The sequence below is a fragment of the Schistocerca piceifrons genome, chromosome 8 (genome assembly GCF_021461385.2).
Source record: "Schistocerca piceifrons isolate TAMUIC-IGC-003096 chromosome 8, iqSchPice1.1, whole genome shotgun sequence".
In the NCBI taxonomy this organism is placed as follows: Eukaryota; Metazoa; Arthropoda; class Insecta; order Orthoptera; family Acrididae; genus Schistocerca; species Schistocerca piceifrons.
In genome coordinates this window covers 414,284,193-414,303,678 of record NC_060145.1, presented here as the reverse complement: position 1 = coordinate 414,303,678, position 19,486 = coordinate 414,284,193, and the positions used below count along the sequence as shown (strand labels likewise).

Sequence of the window (19,486 nt, the reverse complement as noted above, 5' to 3'; positions counted from 1 at the left end):
TGCCGCAGGCATGGATGTGTGTGATGTCCTTAGGTTGGTTAGGTTTAAGCCGTTTTAAGTCTAGGGGACTTATGACCTCAGATGTTAAGACCCATAGAGCTTAGAGGCAGTTGCACCATTCGAAAACTCGAAAACATATGTAACCTTTTATACTGTCAACATAAATCTATATATTCAAGACAGACGACAATGCAAACATACGCCAGGAGCTTATGTACAGAGGGGCAAAAATATTTTGAAAATTTGATGTATATCTACATCTACATCTACATGATTACTCTGCAATTCACATTTAAGTGCTTGGCAGAGGGTCATCGAACCACAATCATACTATCTCTCTACCATTCAACTCCCGAACAGCGCGCCGGAAAAACGAACACCTAAACTTTTCTGTTCGAGCTCTGATTTCTCTTATTTTGATGATAATTCCTGCCTATGAAGGTTGGGCTCAACAAAATATTTTCGCATTCGGAAGAGAAAGTTGGTGACTGAAATTTCGTAAATAGATCTCGCCGCGACGAAAAACGTCTTTGCTTTAATGACTTCCATCCCAACTCGCGTATCATATCTGCCACACTCTCTCCCCTATTACGTGATAATAAAAAACGAGCTGCCTTTTTTTGCACCCTTTCGATGTCCTCCGTCAGTCCCACCTGGTAAGAATCCCACACCGCGCAGCAATATTCTAACAGAGGACGGACGAGTGTAGTGTAAGCTGTCTCTTTAGTGGACTTGTTGCATCTTCTAAGTGTCCTGCCAATGAAACGCAACCTTTGGCTCGCCTTCCACACAATATTATCTATGTGGTCTTTCCAACTGAAGTTGTTCGTAATTTTAACACCCAGGTACTTAGTTGAATTGACAGCCTTGAGAATTGTACTATTTATCGAGTAATCGAATTCCAACGGATTTCTTTTGGAACTCATGTGGATCACCTCAGACTTTCCGTTATTTAGCGTGAAACGTCCCCTTTGAACAATTATACATGACTGTGCTTAACCTGACACACAATTTTTTTTTTTTTTTTAGCGCAACGCAATTTGACTTTCAAAAATCCCTACAAAAGAATGGCCCTGACTAACATTAAACTATACCTTTCACAAATCACTTACCTCACAAAAATCTTCGCTGCTCAAGCTACTGCAATACAGCGAGCGCCACTACTGCCAGCTAAATAAAAGATTCAAACTACGGAAGGCACTAACTACTGATAGGGATAGTTAGAAAATGAAAGATATTAATAGAGAACAAACAATATATTTACCTTGATATCATCATATATACATATAGCAGTTCATGACAAATTTCAAAACTCCGCCATCTCTCTCCCCACATCCACCACTGCTGGCGGCTCACCTCCAACTGCTCAACGCTACGCGCTGTTCACAGCCAGCTGCCTAACACTACAATGGCGAGTATTACAACAATGCAAAGCAGCCACAGACTGCACACAGCACAGCCATTGATTTTCATACAGAGGTGGCGTTACCAATAAAAAAACCTAAACAGCCTACTTACAAGCGTCAACTGCTACCTGCCACACCATACAGCAATCTTTTCTAAATCGCTTTGCAACTGATACTGGTCTTCGGATGACCTTACTAGACGGAAAATTACAGCATCTGCGAACAACCTAAGAGAACTGCTCAGATTGTCGCCAAGGTCATTTATATAGATCAGGAACAGCAGAGGTCCCATGACGCTTCCCTGGAGAACACCTGATATCACTTCTGTTTTCCTCGATTATTTGCCGTATATTACTACGAACTGCGATCTTCCTGACAGGAAATCACGAATCAAATTCCGCGAAATTAAAAAAGGTCCGTTACTTTTTTATCACAACTTGTACACCCTGCCAGGCGTTCCAGCAACAGTAAATACGAACGACGCTAATGCATACAGGTGACTTTTCTACCTGTCAAAGGGAGTGGCAGCTCTGTACACGTACGAAGGTACACTGACATCCGCCCATTTCTTGTCGGTACTTCACTCTTTTTTATGAGTAGTGTATAAATGTCATGTGGCATACTGAGCTAATATGAGGATGTGTGTCAGTGAGAGCTGCAAGTGAGCAGGGAGTGCGGAGGCAGCGGCTGACCTCGGCCTTGGCGACGCTCTGCCTTCGCGCCTCGCCGCTCAGCACGCCGTGCAGCTCCTGCAGCCGCTTCCTGGCCGCAGACTCCTTCTGCCTGTGCGCCGCCCCCGCGCTCTGAGCAGAGCCTGCCGGCGGTGGGAGGCCGGCGCCGGCGGGGCCGCGCGGCAGCAGGTTCACTCCTTCAGACAGCGGGCCCGGCGAGGCAGGGGTGGTCGCCTCCGGTGTTGCACCTGAAGGACACACAAGGCCGCGTTCATACTGACGGCACAGCCACGGCGGTTCTGCCGCTCGACGGAACAAATGAAATATGACAGACTACTGAAATGTGACAATCTTGTGGTTGAGCCACTGAAATACGCAATTGAAACACAAAACTGTCGTGGCACTGAGCAGCTGAAATACGTGACTATTGTGCGGTTGACCTACTGAAATACGTTGTCTTGGAGCTGACCCACTGGGTAGAGCCACTGAAATACGTGACTATTATACAGTTGCCCTGTGCTGTGGAGCTGCAAATTTGTGACTGAGCTTTGAAAAGCGCGCCGCAGATCGTACCGTGAAGCAGTCGCCCTCCGTTTTGGTGGTAATTGATGCTTTTTCTCGATTTACTTGGCTTATTCCCAGTAGAAGTGTTACTACCAACGTAACGATCTCTCACCTTACTAACATCTTTTCTGTCTTTGGGCCTCCAAAGAGTTTGGTCAGTGATAATGCGCCTGCTTTATGTCGAATAAGTTTAAAGTTTTTTGTTTCGGGAATAGCATTAAGCATATAAACATAACACCGTATTTTCCTCAGGGGTCCTTTGCTGAAAGCGTGAATCGCAATTCAAAATCAGCTCTAGTAATTTACCATCAAGTTAAACCGAGTAGGTGGGATGCTAATTTGCCCTGGATTAATTTTGCGTTTAACCCTGAGGTCCATGAGGCACTGAAGGCTACTCCGGCTTCTCTCTTGTTTGCCTATCCTATCAATTCGCTTTTGTCTAATTTTTGGCAACTCCAAGATTTGCTTCCTGAGCGGGTAACCCCGGGGTTGATTAGAAGAAACTGGAATCGGGCAAGTCGCAATATAGCGGCTGCTCATGGTCGCCAGGCCGTGCGGTACAGCCGCAATAGGCGCTCCTATCAAGGAAAACCGGGTGATCAGGGCTATATTAAGAATTTTGAGGGCCAAGGAAGGATTGGAGGCTGAGTAGGGAAGTTTAAAGCCGCTTTGTAGGTCCACGCACGGTGCTGCGTGTGTTGGGGCCGGTTAACCTGTTAGTGAGACACGATCAGACAGGTAGGGAATACCGAGTCCATTTGAGCGAGGTTAAGTCCTGCTGAAGTGTCTTCGAGTTTGGGCGACTGTTCTAGTTTGAGGGGAGGAGGTTGAGCCGTAGTAGCTTTGAGAAGCGCGCCGCAGCGCGTAGCGTGAAGCAGTCGAACTCTGTTTTCTGGCGGTGGCGCCGTTGTCGCAATTGAAGGTTCCGGTGTCTAGCGGGAAAGGAGAAACGTGGGTTGTTCGCATGGGTTTAAGAAGTGGCTGTATGGGCTCTCGTGGAGAACTGGCAGTCGGGGCATCAAGAAACGACTTCTCTGCGCGGTGCTAGAGGGACAGCACGCAGACCGCGTAAGCGACGCGAGCAGCGGCTCCGTGGTATGGGGGGTTAACTGCTCGTCGCGAAAGGAATCTTTCTGAGCGTGGGTCCGCAAGGGGCCTATCTGCAGTTCGGCTGTACGCCGTCGACCGGCGAGGAGGTTCTGAAAATCGGCGCGCCTTCCTGCGTCCGTTGAAACGGCTGGCAGCGGGCGGCTCGGCAGAGCATTTGGAGGGGCTGCGTTGGTTCAGTCCTGGGAGTCGTAACGCACCAGAAGTTGAGTATTGATTGTTAACAGATTTTATGAAACAAAATTTTGAAAAACACAGCCCTCTGTCGCGAACACAATTAATTGTGTTCGCGACTGAGGGTTGTGGTTCAAATGGTTCAAATGGCTCTGAGCACTATGGGACTTAACATCTGAGGTCATCAGTCCCCTAGAACTGAGAACTACTTAAACCTAACTAACCTAAGGACATCACACACACCCATGCCCACGGCAGGATTCGAACCTGCGACCGTAGCGATCGCGCGGTACCAGACTGGAGCGCCTAGAACCTGTCGGCCACTCCGGCCGGCCGAGGGTGGTGTTTTTCAAAATTTTGTATTATACAACAGTCGCTGATTGACAGCCATCTTAAAGATTTTATGAAGTTTAATTCAATTCAATTTACTTATTCCTGTTAATTATACCAGCCGTATATTTTAGGGGTTTCCCGCCATTCATTCTCGTCTGCCCACACGCGGGAAGGTGGTAATATTAGAAACTGTGGTCGGTTTGTCCTCTTTTGAGGACGAAAAGGGGGGGGGGGGGTGGGGGAGTCAGAGTAAATCTATGGTTCGTGATTCGGATTGCTTCTTTCCCCTCCCAGCTTACCTACGGGTTATTCGACTGTTACCCTCTACCATGTCTGTGAAAGTCTATGGCACCAATGGCTGTACTGTTTAAAATGCAAGGCACTAAGACCTGATCCATTATATCGCCTGCCATAACTAGTATTACTAGACTCACGTGTAAAAGGTACTCTAAGATAGAAGAAAAATTCCTTTTACCGCGTGGTAAGAACTAGTCAATTGCATAACGAATTCCTGTTCATCTGGAAGCTGTAACTTACGTAAATTTGTGTTTATGTATATTTGGCTATAATCAAGCATTGGCTATAATCAAGCAAGGTTGTTAATGTACGCGGCAGTGGATTTTTTTATATTGTTTCTAGTCAGCAAAAACTGTTGTGTGTGTGTGTGGTTCTTTTTCAGTACCTTTTAAGGCTTTTACTCAACGTGCTTATGTGATTTGTATAGGTAGTTGCTTATTAGTGTGTTGTCTTGCCATGCAAAAGTTTGCCATTTCATTACGGGTAGAAATTGTTGCCTTGAAAGGAGAATGTTGTAAAAGTTCGCAAGTCCTACCTAGCGAGCGTAAGTTAACTGGCAGAAATTTATAAAATTTGTCCCCCCCCCCCCCCCCCCTGGGTGCATGACTCATGCGTTTTGGTTTTTCTATTTTGAGAACTTTTGTAAACAGGATTGTCTTCATATGTTGCAGACAAGTTAGATTCTGCGCCATTTAATGAGCCTGAGTGAGGCTGTTGTGGGCGGCCGTAGCTACGGCTGTTGCAACCAAATGGGAAATTTGTCTGCCCAAAGGTGAAGTCATACATTCAAATTGTGCACGGAGTGAAATTCACCTGTAATTTAGCTGAGCTTGAAATATTATGCAGCGTCGCGTTGTTTACGTTAAATCGCTTGCCTATACTTGCCTTTTACTGGAGTGAAATTTTTTATAATAATTCAATAATTTAAAGGTCCTTTCCTATCGTAAATTGTGATTGTTTTTTTTAAATATCGTAAAGTTTTGCAACAAATTTGAAGAAAGAGTGTTACTGAAAATTGTGTGTAATTTCACCAGTTATTCCTTGGCAGCTGCTTCCACTTTACATTTTGTGTATTAATTGTGATTAATAACCTTTGGTGAACCAGTAGTAATATTACGGTTCAGTGACTATCGTCCAGTTGAGCTGCTGAAATATGTAAATATCTTGTATCTGAGCCACTGAAATAGGCATCTATCGTTTTGTTGAGCTGCTGTAACAACTGACTATTTTGATTCTGAGCCAATGAAATAAGTGAGCTCATGTCGAGGCTCCGAGCGATTGACTGTTGAAATGTGATGAGTGTGCAGTTTATCCGTTGAAATATGAGTTTATTGTGCGGTTGAGCCACTGAAATACATGACATGCAGTTGTCCTATGCAGTTGAGCAGCTAAAATATGTGACTATCGCGCAGTGGAGATGCTGAGATACGTAACTATCATGAGGTTGGGACGCTGAAATAGGCGACTGTCGTCTGGTTGAGCTGCTCTAGTACCTGTCTGCTGTGATTCTGATCTGCTGATATAAGTGACTTTCAAGTGGAGATCCCATGCAGTTGAGTTCCTGAAATATGTGATGACTGCGTAGTTTGCCCATCAAGATATGTGGTTACTGTGCAGTTGATCTACTGATAAACATGACTATCATGGAATCGCCATGAGCAGTTGAACCGCTGAAATACAGTATGTGATGCATTTGAGCTACTGAAATGCATAACAATCATGGTGTTGCTTTACTGAAACACTATCGCCTGTGTGAGCTGCTGTAGTACGTGACTGCTATGGCTGTGACCCGGTGGGATAAGAGACAATCGTGTGGTGACTCCATGCGATGGAGATGCTGAAATATGTTATGAGTGTGCAGTTTAGACATTGAAATATGTGACTGTTGCGCAGTTGAGCAACTGAAATGCATGAAAATCACGCAATTAAACCGCTAACAAGCGGTTGCCCTGAGAAAGACAATTAAAAATACAGAAGAGGATTAAAATTGGGCTTGACCCTTACAATCACTGTTATTAAACTCGGATGAAAAGTAAGTTGATTGATCTAAACCTATCTTTAATCAATGATTAATTGAACCTGCTTCTCAAGCACTGACAGTGACAATTTGATAATTTATTTCCTTCCCACTTTCACACAATCACAAAGCTTTCACTAGTACCGGTTTTGCTCAATATCAGCAATCTTCAGAAATTACAACAGGAAACATGTGAACCATATTACAAATATGGAAATAAAAAATCGTATCTATTGTGCTTGACAAAGCTTATTTTCAAACATAGTAAAGTAAAACATTGTTTATACTCTAGGATCAATCAATAATAAGCATTGCCATATTAACTAAAAGGCTAGTATTATGCGTGTATATAGGTGACATAAGTTGTACATCGCCCCTCTTCCCACTCCTAGCGCCAATAATGCACATGACCTCTATATGTGGCTGCAAAATATGAAAACAATTTTCTATGCAATTATAATACTGCATATCATTGTCAATTTTCCTATTAATTACGAATCACATTCCAGTATGCCATTTTCCGCTGTCCTATATTCAGAAATCCTTATCTTCTTTCGTTTAACTTCACTGACTCGCACTATATTTACACTGAGACTTTGTATGTCCGTTTCCAGGTTTTCCAGTTTGTCTCTTTGAAAAGGGTATGGTAGATTTCTTTCCCTATCATTTCGTAATCCGAGCTTGTGCTCTAACTCTAATGACAGTCTGTTGACAGGACATTAAACTCTAATCTCCCTTCCTTTATTTCTTCCTAGTTATCCTACAACGTTCATTCCACAATACCATTCGTAGAATGTTAACCTTTCGTTCGTCATTCAGTTTCTTTTTTCATTGTGCCTCCCTCTCGGCAGTCCCCTCACACAGATACGAATGAGGGACTAACCTGGAATCTTTTGTCGATGGAGAGAGCATTACGAAACTTTTGCAAATTACAGGCCACATGTCCCTGGGGATACACGTTGTGTGTCTAATGCATTGGTCTTCATTGCCATTAGTATCATCATGCCGTTGATCATTTCTGATTCTTTCGCCATTTAGCGGCAGTTTCCCTTCGGAAGGGCAAGAAGTTGGCTGAAACTCTGCCCGATTCCCGGCCCTCTTTGACAAGGCTATTGGCGGGAGTGGGGTGGCTCCTTACGCTGGGAGGCTTCAGCTGTCATTACTGATTATTTTTATTTCATATTTTTAACGGTGGTGGGTTCATGAATCCGCATGGATCACATAAATATTCTGCATAGTTCGTCGGCGTGGACCCTTATCAAGTGGTATTGATGGAACAGATACAAAAGATTCAAAGGTGTGCAGAATGAGAATGTCAGAGAAATGTAAAACAGGCGCTAAGAATACAATTTATAGGTAGTGGACCATGAGCAGGCGGCAGATTTTGTTGTACCTGGTCCGTGAGTGTAGTGATACTGGTCCAGCAGGTTGAAAATGATCTGGTCGGCCGCCGCCAGGTACGAGTCCGAGTAGGCGCGCTGCTCCATTGAAACCAGCGCCTGCAACACACACGGTATAGGTATATTGTAAAGGCCAGTTTACACGACGACGCTGGGTTGCGCCACTCGTTGCGTGGAATGAGTTGCACGCAGATGGTTTCATATTTGACAGTAGACACGGCGAAACCAGTGTACACTTCAGTTTCGTCGTTTTGTGGGTTCCTGAGTCGTGTCTGAAATGAAAGTTTTGGCAGATGCACGTCGCACCAGTTGTGATGGAGTTAAAGCTTGTTGCGTGGAATCGATGCATAAGAGAAAAATAAGAAACGTGTTTCGATTCGTGACTGGATGAAGAAAAGACGTCAGCTCGTTTGCTCAGCATCCTTGATGAAATTATAATGGAAGATCCAAGAAGTTGTTTTAATTACCTTAGAATATCGCCAGAACTCTTCACGTTTCTTCAAAAAATAAAGATACGTAACGCATGAAGCACTGTCACCAGAACTGAAACTATACATTTCACATCGCGTGCATTACAATCGAGAACACTCGGCATGCTATAAGATGCAGTTTTTGTGGTGGTGACGCTTTTTCATTAACACCAATAATTATTAACATTAACAGTAATAATTATGAACATTAACAGCAGTAATTATTCGAAGCAGGCCGCATTAAGAGGAGAATGGTTTGCAAACTTCTCTGTTGAAGATAGATCTGTATAGTGACAATATCTCAAAATTCAAACATATGTGAATGGGGAGCACTGCTGCGACGTTTTAAATAGATGAACATTGAATAAAGAATGCAACTTCTTGATTTGCGTAGCCTTCTTTCCAATCAACAATATTGCTTAAAAAAAAAGAGTCTGCCAACTCGAACGATGGGATTTTAGGGTTGTAGACGAGAGCATTTCCACAGCTAGAATTTTATTTGCTAGTACTTTTCTTAATTCACTTATATATGTGTTCCTAATTCAACAAATTTTGCCCTGCAGCTCAGATATTGTCAAACTATATGTTCCTATATGTTCTGATCCCAAGTGAAGGCCTCAGGAACATCAATATGTTGCTTATTTTTGTAGTCAGCATCACTGAAATCCCATACGCACTATGCAAAGCATATATATCCAAGAAGCGAACATTATTGTCCATTTCCCACGTCATATTTCAGTTTGCCTACACTCTACAAAGACACATAACCTCAAAACTCATGAACTAGTGTTGCCAAAGTTGGAACATGCCGAAAGTGTTTAGTTTCACCGACGGGTTACACGAACGCACGGCGCGCAAGCGCAGTGGATGGTAGCGCAGTTGCCTGCAAACTAGTGTCGTCGAGTAAATTAGGCTTAAGATGTGTCGGATTGTACTTGATCGACAATGTCATTTGTCCTGGACTGGAACTCTGAATGTGCCAAAGAAAATAGCCTTTTTTATTTTCATTAGTTAAGAAACGGGTGACTGCCCCCCCCCCCCCCCGCCCCCCTTGTGGCAAAAGACACACGAGAAACCGCCTCAAAGATGCAAACACAAATGAAAATCTTGAGAAGGTTGGCGATTACAGATGTATGAATTTGCCATTTATATATGTGGCGTCAGGTGCATGTTGTCTGGTGCGGCAGATGTTTGCAGCTCCGTTTTTTAAATGTGTGGGTGGAGTTAGCCTAAACAAACGCTGCTCATCACGTATTTCATGCGACGTTAAGTGTGGGCGGGAAGCATCTCTTTGTTTTCGGTGACAAACAAAATGATTTCTAAAACGGGTTTTACGTGCCAACTCGGTAGAGAGCTGCCAAATTAGTCCAGTGCGATATTCGTGTTTTCGATACGCTCTAACAGGTGTTGTAAATCACGAGGAATGACCAGCACCCGGCAGCGATTGAGCAGTACTGCTACTGCATAGCGCTACCAGTTAGCGCGGCCCAGAATGAATGTATGTTTTTGTATGTATATGTTTCTTCCACATCTCCTCCTAAAACACCGGATCGATTTCAACCGACTTGGTTCACGTATGCTGTGGGGATGAAAAAGAAGCGTAGCCCGCGACGCGTGAGCTCGCAGATTTTATTCACCTGGTATTTGAGAAAGAGAGACTTAGCGACTTGTTACAAGCTTTGCAAATAATTACATAACCCTTATGAAATTTTTTCTCTCTGGCAATCCCTGCGAAATGATGAAAAGAAGAAAGTTTATAGCTAACTACTACTGCTACTACTGAAGTACCGAATGAGGCATAACGCTACAATTTATTACTTCTTTACTGCTAACTGCATTCGTGAAATATTATTCAGGAAGTATGCACATATATCACTGAATGTAACTGCAAAATTATATCATTGTACGACAGGTGGTTCAGGAGATATGATCGCATAAACAATGAGATGCTTGAAAAACTGCCGCATCATGCATCTACTATCTCTATTCGTAACATATTTAGGAGACATTATCCACGTATGCCGCTAAATGCACCTACAAAATTATATCATAAACACTGAGGTGCTTGGAAAATTCCGCATCTTGCATGAAGTTTTACTACGTTTATACTTTACTACTAATTGTAAGACGGTTCTACAGACGACTCAAGTTAAGGAAATACCTGCCGCCTGGCAGCACTTCTGACAGATTCCAACTGCAAGGAACAACTGCCTGTAGGCGAACACAATAGCCATGTGTGGTGCTACGAAGAAGCGTCGCCACACAAACGTATACACAACAGCGTTGTAGACACACGAAGCAGTTGCATCCGGCGTACAGATACTGTCCAAGGTTTCGTTTATAATAGAAACTTGGCAAAATGAATACGCAGGCATGCCGGGCTTGTCAACTATATAAACGTTACACTTTCAGCGGAGCTATGAACATAGTTTACTGTGTTATTTTCTAAAGAGCTACAGCAAAGATACACATTTGTTTAAATGTATCAATAGTTGTTTCTATCATTCACTGGGACCATTTATACGAGCTGTGTACAAATCAGTTTTAATCACATTCCTGTCAAGTTTAGTTTGGGAGCTGCAACCCTTCAAAGGTACACGCTGTACATAACTCAATGCGCCTTCTAAGGCTACGGACACAATTCTGTTTTCTGAAGCTAGATGCTCAGCATCAAAGCAAGCCACAGTTATAAGCAGTGTGGAGTGGCTGGTGGAGGCTACACAAAGCATCTTTTTCTGCCAACGTCAGACGAGAAGGCGCAACCTCAAAGTCAGACGCTGGTCGGACAGACGCTGTTCACATTACGTTCCTACCGGAACTCAGTAGTGTGTACAACAAATATAGTAAAGCGTGGGTAGTGAAGTGTCAAATTACAGTTGTTTCGATATGTGCAATGGAACTTGATACCGAACGTATTATTTTTGAAGTTCAAGCTCGACATTTTTATATGTACATTCAAAATGTATTATAAAAACAGACAAAAAAGAAGACATGGTTGACTAGTTTTGACATCTAGTGTTGCTGGTGAAGGTTGGGAAAAGATAGACGGAGAAGAGAAAGAAGCCTTGGGTAAGTGCAGTAAAACATTTAGTTACGCTATTATAAAAAGATCAAAAATACGTGAAACTAAATATTTAAATTTTATGAAAGGTATCTAAATTACATTTGCTACGTCAAGTAAGTACCCTAATTCACAATATATATGTCCTTTATTAACTTATAGAGTATTAGAGGTGTCTTATTATGCCAGCAGGGTTTGCTTATCCGTTTTGCCAGGATACATAACCTGCGGTTGAACAGAAATATTCAGCAAACTGATCTCTTGTGTGTGTTCATTTCACGGTCCCTCTTATCCCCGAGGATGGAATACTGGGCAAAGAACATGATAACGTGTTGTCAAAGTTGTACCCATCGTTTTCCCTCACAAAGTTGTGCAGTACGCAAGTGGCCTTAACAATGATGTCAACCAAATCGATACTGATGTCAATCGGACTGTGGAATATACGCCATTTGTTGGTTAAAGTACCAAATGCACAACCACGTACCTCCACGCACTCGATAAATCGTCGTTAAAATTATTTTAATGTTAGTCATGTCTTGACTGGCGTACGATCTTACAAGATTTTCACACAGAGGAAAAGCTTCATTTGCCACAAAAATATATGGCTGTAATCGACCAGACATATCGTTTGGTAAGAAGGCTGGTTATGGTAACAGTATATCATAAGCTGTAATTTGCATCAGCTACTGAAAAATACTTCTTGTTGTTGTATTCACAATTTCGATCCCCGTGGATGTTTACTGTCAATACATCCCATGCAATGTGGATTTTTTTTCTTTAAATTGTAAACTAGTATTCAACCTGTCTTCAACAGTTAATAACTTCATGTATTGGCCTTGCATTCGTTCCCAGATTGATGAGCATGTCTCTCGAATAATCACTGGCGCTGTTTCAGCGTCCAAACAGAAACTCTAAGTGTAGAGATCTGATGGAAATGCAAGTTAAGAGATACCTACAATATGTCCTTCGATTTTAGTTGTCTTAGTAATGGCTACGATGATAACATGGTGTCAGCTGCATCGGCATAGACAAGGGGTTGGTGGAGGGGGGGGGGGGGTTGCGGGAGAGACAGGGGGTACAATACCCGCCATCCCCATGAAATGGTAAAAAAAAGGGAGTCGATGTGATCTTATAGTCGATTTCTGTGGTTTCCTAGTTCACTCTACATGAATGCCGGGATGATATATTACTGCCATTTTGAATACCATTACAAGTCTACTTTATTACAGAGACGATGTGTTGTAACCCCACGCCTCCTCCTCCAAAACAAATCCTGGGCTACACATATGGTTGCCATTTTGCCAAGGTGGAATATGTATATATAAGTCTAAATGTTTGATATACACAGGGTAAAACAAGTTATAAAATTTTACTGTAAACAGTTCCCCTTTCTACGACGAGACATCTGGGAATGTGGCTGCTGATCCAAGAGAAAGTACACAAGACGCCGAAAACAAGACTGCACAAGAAGAAAGAAGCACAGCGACACCTTCAATGCAACATACTATATCCAAATCCTCTGGTCACAAAGCACAACGGGAGAAAGAACGTCCGTTTCCGAAGAAACGACAATACGACCAGTTTCAAAAGAGTTTGTTGGGCGTTCTACTAACGAATATGCAACAACCGTAGCCAAAGGAACCTAGAATTGATAATCAAGATGAAATTTTCTGGCTTTGGAAAATGCCCCGCTACGGTCGGAGGTTCGAATTCTGCCTCGGGCATGGATGTGTGTGATGTCCTTAGGTTAGTTAGGGTGAAGTAGTTCTAAGTTATAGCGGGCTGATGACCTCAGATGTTAAGTGCCATAGTGCTTAGAGCCATTTGAACAATTTGAAGAAGAATCAGAAGAATCAATCCTGTCACTTTTTACAAATAATAAAATTCCAGAATGAGAATTTCACTCTGCAGTGGAGTGTGTACTGATATGAAACTTCCTGGCAGATTAAAACTGTGTGCCGGACCGAGACTCGAACTCGGGAGTTCGAGTCTCGGTCCGGCACAGTTTTAATCTGCCAGAAAGTTTCAAATAATAAAATTAGTAATAAAACTTCTCTTAGAGTAATTGATAGTTTTTCTTCAGACCTTACGCAACCACGCAATCGAGTGATTCTTCCACTAATAGTGCTCGATACATTAGATAGCAGAGTTTTGTATGACTCAATCGACATCGTGTAGTACTAAAAAAAAATTTTAAGCGTTCTTTTTAAGTCTGTTTTGTAGCAAATCAAATTTTCCTCTCTCTCTGGTCTGTCCTTAATTATTGGGTGAATCCGAAAACATCTTCTTTGTCTGTGTCGTCTCCGTCGAACCAGCAACAATGCAGCACATATTATTTTTGCAGATGGTTTACTTAATGCATTCATTTCTATATTTCAATGCAGCGGTGGTACCCAGACAGGTCTGAAACGCCGCTGAGCCGGTGTGATATACCTGGCTGTGGCCGCCAGTATTTTATCTCGCTAGAAGCTCGCCTTGATGCAGCTTGATACACGTGAAGTAGCATACGCTACAGAAGTGGAGTGACGTACAAGCAGCAGATGGTACATTATGTTCCATTCCCGTTGTAGAGTCCACCAATCGTACTGAACTTGTTTCTCATTGGTCGGTACATTCGGGTGTTAGGTGCCAAAATGAATAACTTCTCCTATTAATTATTTATATACTTTGAATTGTATTTAACGGAGTTTTCAGTATGACAATCTCTCATGGTTACCCTACGAGTCTATTTCACTAGTTTTCAGAAATATAAGAGTAATGATATTACAACCGAAGTGCTTCGGACACCTTCGGGTCGCTTTGGAGCGCCTGCGAGACGAAGTATTTCGGCTATGCTAGTCACTCTGTTTCGGCTGTTCCGGAGGGCCGGACATGTATCTATTTTTCGGACAGACATGTTGTACTCTATATCGGAAGTTGTCAGAAAAGTTACCGTACTATTAAGAGAGTTAAGTCGAGAGTTCTGGAAGACAGTGTAAAACATGTTTATTTAAAATATAAACAAACAGGATACATTAAGGAGAGGTGTCGCCTACCATCATTGTCAGCACTACAGATTTTGCCCTCTGTAGATACACAGACTAACCTGGGCAGGTGGCATCCCACAAAAAAAAGCACAAACGCAGGTTCAAGTTCAAGATGATAGCATAGCAGCCTACGCCGATGAAGATCCCACGACCGACGAGCTGTTTTATGCGCTGGGGACACAACTTCAGAAGACGACAGGTTGGTGAAAAGAACGGTTAGGGACTCTTATTCAATCTCTACACATCTCTCCAGCTTCCATATCTGACTTCAAACACGACAATTTATAATTCACGTCTTTGGACGCTAGGACGCATTGCATTGCATTGTGGCCACCACCAAGCGAATTTTGAAGCTGCTCCGTTTGGCGCTGAGCATCCAGAATTTAAAAAAAAAAAACCGCAAATGTAGCCGTAGTCTAGAGGTTCTGTGGACGAGATGTAACGTTACCGGTGTCACGGAGCGACAAACTGTCTAAATGCGCTGTTAGACAGTCTCCGTACACGCGTTGTATACGTGACAGATCAAACAACGCTAACAAACTGATTTCACTGTGCTGCACTCAGTGAAATGGTTGCGAATCAGAACCTTGAACTAATGTGGGGAAACATCCAGAGCGCAGTTAGGGATACAGCAAAGGAAACACTCACGGGAAACACAGTGGACAAGAAGATCTGGTTTGGAAAGGAATGTGCAGATGCCCTGGAAAGGAGGAAGGAAGCCAGGTGGCTGAAGGGAACAAATCTGGCACAGGGCAAAGCACAGTTTGAGGAGGTCCAAAAGACTACACTATCAACTCTGAGAAGAGCAAAGAGGAAAGACATAACCGATAGCATCATTGAAGCAGAAACAGACTTCAGAGGACAAAAGACTAGGGAAATGTTTCTGAAGGTGAAGTACCTCTGCAAAGGCCACCAGGCCAAGCAGAAATTTGTCAAAGATTCCCATGATAATATCCTGACGAACGACAGCGATATAGCTGAGAGATGGAAAGAATGCTTTCGACAGCTGCTAAATTGTGATGAACCCGAACTGAGTTTGATTTCCTGTACCCAATTACAGCCGATGCAGATGATCCCCCACCTACCCTAGATGAGACAAAAACCAGAATCAGAATAAGAGTCCAGGTGAAGATGGAATACAGACTGAAATGATCCTAGCAGGAGGAGAGAAACTTGCAGAAAGAATACACCTACTGATACAGACAATATGGACCAAAAAAGAACTACCAGCAGAATGGAAAACAGCTCTGATTTGTCCAATACATAAGAAGGGCGACAAACTTAAATGTGACAACTATCGAGGAATTGCCCTGCTTAATGCCTGCTATAAGATCCTGTGCAATTGCCTCACACATAGAATTCAGCCAGTGGCAGAATCGGTGACTGGGGAGTACCAGGGAGGTTTCCGGCCAGGACGGTCAACAGTAGATCACATCTTCAGCCCCGGCAGCTCATTGAGAAACTGGGTCAATATGGTAAAGATTCGCATATTTTATTCGTTGATTTTAAGAAGGCCTATGATTGTATACATCGCAAGCGCCTCCTCAGCTGTTTAAGGGAGTTTGGCATGGCGGAGAAACTCATCAATCTGATAAAGATCTGTCTGAGCGAAACACGCGCAAAGGTGAAGATGGGAAATCGCGTAACTGAGGAGTTTGAAACTGTGACAGGACTCAGGCAAGGAGATGGGTTGTCCCCTATCATTTGCCCTCGAGAAGATCGTACGCGAGACCTTCCAAGAGAACGAAGGGATTGAAATCGAAGGAAAGGGACTGGCATACTTAGCCTATGCACACGACATCTGTTTACTCTCTAGGTCGGAAGAGGAGTTGGAGCAAATGACCAAAGCACTAAAGGAGGTTGCCAGCAAATTTCGACTAAACAGAAACGAAGCCAAGACAGAGTAACTCGTTATGACGCGTGGTCATTGTCAGACTGCTGGTCATCTACAATCACTGCAGGTTCGGGACTAGTCCTACAAGAGAGTTCACTGAGAACTCGTCATGTAAAGCAGAGATCAATACCAGGATACAAGCAGGAAACCGATCTGCTTTGGTCCATATATCTCTCCAGACAGTCCAAGATTCGACTGTACAAAACCCTGATCCAGGCTGTTGTTCTATATGGCTGTGAGACATGGAGTATCCGGAAACATGACCTCCATAAGCTCCTTGTTTTTGAGAAAAAAGAGCTTCGGAAGATCTTCGTTCCGGTTCTGGATGCAGATATAGGGGAATGGTGGATCAGATACAACCAAGAGCTTGAGGATTTATACCAGCAGCCCAACATAGCAGGAACTGTCAAAGCCAAACGAATGCAGTGGGCCAGCCATGTGGCCTGGATGGAGGATCATAGATGGCCTCGGAAGCTCCTGGATTTCACACCTACAGGAAAGAAGAAGCGTTGGAGGGATGGCCTCCATGAAGATTTAAACCAAGTGTCAATAGATGTGGACGGATGGCCGATCGCAGCAATGGACAGAATACAGTGCAGGAGGAAACTTGTAGAAGCGAGCGGTCCACGGCGCTTGATCACGTAGTAATAGTAGTAGTAGTAGTAGCAGTTGCGAACATCGAATGAAGGTGGCGTACACGTGTCAAACCACACAAACTGTTTTCATTGTGCCGTGGTTACGAACATCGAATGAAGATGGCGTACACGTGCAGCGACTACGTTGACATGTTACTGAATGCCGACTCGATACCACTGAAGCAGACATGGCGAAAGTCCAGAGATAACCTAGGGAAGAGCTCCAGTAGCGATTACGTTCTTACGCGCTGAACAACGACTTCGGTAGACAGACAGCTTGGGAACGGTCAGCTGTAGCAGAACGAAGAGTTACAAGAGGTGAGGAGGCGGAGGTGTTTGTCAGCTGCAATACACCACAATTCCCATGTCAGCTTACGAGACGTTGCTGCGGTCGCTGGTGTCAGTCTTGCATCTGTGTGGCGTACAGAACAGGGTCACAGGTTCCACCCGTACTGCCTGTCACTGCCCTAGGAGCTGCATGGGAATCTGAGAGCTACTTTCTGTGAATGGGCTTTGTGTAATTTCATTCTGGAATTCTTACAAAGTGTTATGTTCTCTCATGGCTATTCGTTCACAAATTATGATGCAGTGAATCGTCATAACATGCTTTCCGGGGCTCAGACAATCCTCAGTGGGTACGACATGTCGAACATCAACGTCGGTCGTCTGTTAATATATGGTGTGCAATCTTTGGGAGTGAAATCATCGGTCCACACTACTTCAAACGTACACTGTCAGTTGAGATGTATGGGTCTTTTACAATAGTTTGGGTGCTCTCCTTGAGCATCTGTGTCTAGACATCAGAGTCCACATGTGGATGCAGCACAATGGTCACCCATTCCATTCTGCGCATGTTATTGTGGGAAAACTAAACAATAGATTCCCTGGAAGGTGATTGGGGCACCGTGGTCCTCATGAGTGGTTCGCACGGTCGCCCGATTTAGCATCGGTAGACTTTTTTTGTTTTGTTTTTTGGGATATCTAAAGATCGTGTTTATGTCACTAAGCTCACAACACCAGTTGATCTAAAACGGCGCGTCGAGGAAGCGTGTCGCTCTGTACCAGTGACGTTACATCCCTTAGAAGGTGCATTGCGTTATGCATTCAGGCACAGGGAGACACATTAGAACACCTCATTTAAATCAACATTCTGTCGACAGAACATCCATCACCACTCAGTGACGTATTATGTACAGTGGGCGATATCTGCCCGTTGAACTTTACCGGTTGTAGCTCCCAAACAAAACGTGATAGTAATGTGATTTAAATTGATTTATACATAGCAGGTTTCAACAATTCTAGTGCATGACAGACAACAACTATTATTTCATTTAAAAACTGTATATCTTTGCTGTTACTCTTTGGAGTATAACACAATACACTATGTCATCACTCCTCAGAAAGTGTAACATTCCTAATACTAAACTAAGGCACTAAATTTTCCCGGCACATACTAGTTGGGAAGTTACAGAGGCAAATACTTCTACTGAAACATCTTATGACAAACCCGGCATGCCCGGGTATTACACATATATACACACACACATCCAAATTATGCGTTTGGTACGTAAATACACCGGCTAAAAGCTTAATCACTTTGCCTACCCTCCACAACCCCTTCAGGAGACGTGACGCTAACAGCCTGGCTCTAGTCTCTATTATGATCTCATTTTACCAAGAAGAGAGTGTACATATTTCTTCTTGTGCTTCATACGTAGCTGAAGCCACTAATTGAAGGCTGGATCTCGCAGACGTATAAAATTTAGGAAATCTCTATTGCTATCTTTGGCATGCTGTTCGGGATAGTCACAGAAAAATTGAAAAGGTACTATGACCGGGTGATTTAGCGGGGCAGGAAAGGAGCCATAGATTTCCTGAGTATTCCTCAAATCTGAATGTTTGCGTGCCGCCATGTTGACATGCTCTCTATCTTGTTGTCAAGTGGTAGTGTATACACCTCATGAAGGTGTAGAAGAGAAGGAAACACTTGGTCACAGAAAAAGTTGACATAAACTCTCTGCTTCAGTTGTACGGTAATCCAAATGAGTTGGGACAAGTCATGGTACGGTAAACACCCCCAAAACATCATACAATCAATTCTGATCTGAACTGCACTCTCCATATACCACGGTTTAAACTCCTTATTGGACCAATGGTGCAAACGAGGTCTTAAATCTGGAAAGAGGCAACATCTCGGCTCATTTGACCACATCAACGCGTCCAGTCAGCTAGTATCCAGATTCTGTGTCGTTTCATCCACTGAAGACCTGCATCTTTATGTGACGCTGTGAGCAATGGCGTTTAGCAATGTAGGCTTACGTTACAGAAAATCTTCAGTGCTCGCAGTTTCGTGCGCAATAGTTTCCTGGAAACTCTTTGGGATTGACGTGCAAGCACTGGCAGCTATAACTCCTGTCAGATTTGAAACTGG

The 19,486-nt window shown here is 43.4% G+C and overlaps 1 protein-coding gene across 1 annotated transcript in view; it reads right to left on the bottom strand.

Moving 5' to 3' along the window:
- LOC124712527 overlaps positions 1–19,486 on the bottom strand; it is a 68,997-nt gene that overhangs the window by 11,621 nt on the left and 37,890 nt on the right. Inside the window, exons 2-3 of the mRNA XM_047242841.1 lie at positions 7,963–8,068; positions 2,099–2,325 (exon numbers count right to left, since the gene is read on the bottom strand). Coding sequence (XP_047098797.1) covers positions 2,099–2,325; positions 7,963–8,068 — 333 coding nt within the window. The remainder of the gene's footprint in view (positions 1–2,098; positions 2,326–7,962; positions 8,069–19,486) is intronic.